Genomic DNA, 2,679 nt, shown 5'->3' on the forward strand with positions numbered 1-2,679 from the left:
AATGACAGCTTAGACTTGAGGCTTGTTGTTGACCCGTTTCAGACATTTGTTTAAATTTCTACTGATAATTAAATGACAAATGAAGTATCACATTGGTACCTATTACATTTGGGATACCCAACTTTGGCACTGTGGAGGAATGCTAGTTCTTAGTGTTTGCAGATAAAAAGCACAGACATCGATTGCCAGATATTGCTATTATCCACATGTCCGTATGCTGCTATTATCCACATGTCCGTATGCTGCCAGCAACTTGCCATCCCTCGTCAAAACAGACAAAGGGAAATGCACAAAATGATTGGACATGGGACTGACTGAATTTAGGTAGCCTATAACTGCCTCAAGGGGGGGCTGTTACCCTTTACATACAGAGAGTCACTAGACTAACGTTAGATACTGAAAACATTACCAATTGTACCAATATATTTCCATCAATATGTAATTAAAGTGGCAATTCAAAAGACACCTAAAAGAAAATAGTAACAGTTTAGAATAAATCAAAACGTTACATTCTAACAATACTTGTTATGTATAACGTTAACTAATAACTAGCTAGATCCACGGTGTACAAATAAATAACGTTACATTTTATTTCCTGCCAGTTTGGGTATTTCATTGTTTATGCTATGAGTCGTGGATACCCCAGACAGTGAAAGCCGTACTAGTAGGCTGCAGCAGCTGAATGAAGTAAGAGAGGAAGTGGCGGTTAATGCAGCTCCACACCTTTCCGGTGTAGCAGCACTGCGACCAGCTCGACTTAAAGGAGAAAGACGAGAGCTGGGTGTATTAATCGAGACAGGAGGGGGAGATAGGAGGTAAAATACTTATATTTCTTAAGTGTACAACTCAGAAAGATGTGAGTCAAACATTGTGTCGCTGCCGCACGTATTTTCTATCCAGATATGATTAGTTTTCAAACGCTAACTACCGTTATCTAGTTAGCTCAAGGCTAGCTTGCTAGTCAACGAGCTAGCTAATGTTAGCTTGCTATGGCTAGCCCTCTTTAGAAGCCATGAGCGGTAACGTTAGCTAGCTTGCTAATTTGGCATGTCTGACCCTCCTCCTAAATCTCTTTTCAGGGGGATAAGAAGTGGAGTTCCATGAGTAGCTACATGTGTTGCTGAGTCACCGAGGATTTTGTTTCGAAGACGTCCCTTACAGCACGTTGAAGTTACCCGGCGCGACGCTTGATGGACTAGCCGCAGAAAGCTGATTTTTTTCCTCCGGCAGCGGTGAAGAGAACAAGGGCGCACCCGATGAGGAGGACCGGACACCAGAAGAAACTCACAAGTACCGCGGCTTTTTCGGGGCCTTATATACACACCGTGTCTGCCCTCTGCAGTTTTTAATTGCCACGGTCTGTCTCTGTCACGCAGCTTCATGTTGATTTGGGCAACAAAATGAACGTCCTGCAACAGCTGCTGCCAATTTCTTAGTCTAACCGTGCCATGTTGTGTATAGGCCCTGGAAACATTGTGATACTCTGAACATAAATGTCCCAGCACTTCATAGGACGCACAGACTTTCAAGTAAAACGCCTTTAGGTACTGTGTGTTAGGTTTTAACATGAGTGTGCATTTTTGACTTTTCGCCCCACATATGCTCCTCACTGAGTCATGTTTTCACAAGTTAGCCCATAAACGGAAGCTATAGTCAAAGTGAATAATCATCAGCACGGTATCAGACATTTTTCTCGTTAGGAACAAAGTATTTATGCACAATAGTTCAAAATGGGGAAAGTGCTGTCTAAAATATTTGGAAACAAGGAGATGAGAATATTAATGCTTGGACTTGATGCTGCTGGAAAGACAACAATCCTTTACAAACTGAAACTCGGACAGTCTGTCACCACAATCCCCACAGTCGGCTTCAACGTGGAGACTGTCACCTACAAAAATGTTAAGTTCAACGTCTGGGATGTTGGAGGGCAAGATAAGATTCGTCCTCTGTGGCGACACTACTACACAGGCACCCAAGGGTTAATTTTCGTGGTGGATTGCGCGGACAGGGATCGCATCGACGAGGCTAGGCAGGAACTCCACCGCATCATTAATGACCGGGAGATGAGGGATGCCATCATCTTGATTTTCGCCAATAAGCAAGACCTTCCTGATGCCATGAAACCACACGAAATCCAAGAGAAGCTCGGATTGACCCGCATCAGAGATAGGAATTGGTATGTTCAGCCCTCCTGTGCGACCACAGGTGATGGACTATATGAGGGCTTGACATGGCTAACCTCAAATTACAAATCTTAATGATTGAGTGCTGACTGTTTTAGGTCAAAACTATAATAACGTTGCAAGTAACAAATAACTTCTCAAAATGAGTATGGTTAAGAAAAAAATGATTATCTCCCTTTTATTTTAATACTACGTTTACCCATTGACTAATTTATCTTTAACTGGGGTTGCTGGCTTAAAGTTTGCCTGTTCTCTGTAGCAGGCCTATATCACATCCATTGTCTTGGGGCTTGCTTGATGAATATTAAAGTAATTGGTCCTAATGTTAAAGCCACAGAGATCACCATCTTTGCCTATTCTTTTCCCTGTTTTGTATGATTTTTTTCTTTTTTTTCTCCTTTTTTTTTTCTTCTAATGAAGCTGAAGTTTTTCTTATCTTCATTCTTGGATTAAAACTTGTTTCAGGGTTCTTCAGTCTCTGGTGCATTGAACTTGG

General features: G+C 41.9%; 1 protein-coding gene across 1 annotated transcript; it reads left to right on the forward strand.

The window, feature by feature from the left end:
* Nucleotides 1-705: 705 nt before the first annotated feature.
* On the forward strand, nucleotides 706-2,652 carry arf6b (ADP-ribosylation factor 6b). Its single transcript, XM_078277515.1, has 2 exons — nucleotides 706-815; nucleotides 1,080-2,652. Exon 2 carries the CDS (start codon nucleotides 1,731-1,733, stop codon nucleotides 2,256-2,258), a length of 528 nt encoding a protein of 175 aa, XP_078133641.1. The 5' UTR covers nucleotides 706-815; nucleotides 1,080-1,730; the 3' UTR covers nucleotides 2,259-2,652.
* The last annotated feature ends 27 nt before the right edge of the window (nucleotides 2,653-2,679 follow it).

This window comes from Sander vitreus, chromosome 20, assembly GCF_031162955.1.
Source record: "Sander vitreus isolate 19-12246 chromosome 20, sanVit1, whole genome shotgun sequence".
NCBI lineage: Eukaryota > Metazoa > Chordata > Actinopteri > Perciformes > Percidae > Sander > Sander vitreus.

Excerpts from the sequence above, each read along its gene's own strand:
- arf6b (XM_078277515.1), top strand. The coding sequence starts at position 1,731 with ATGGGGAAAGTGCTGTCTAAAATATTTGGAAACAAGGAGATGAGAATA.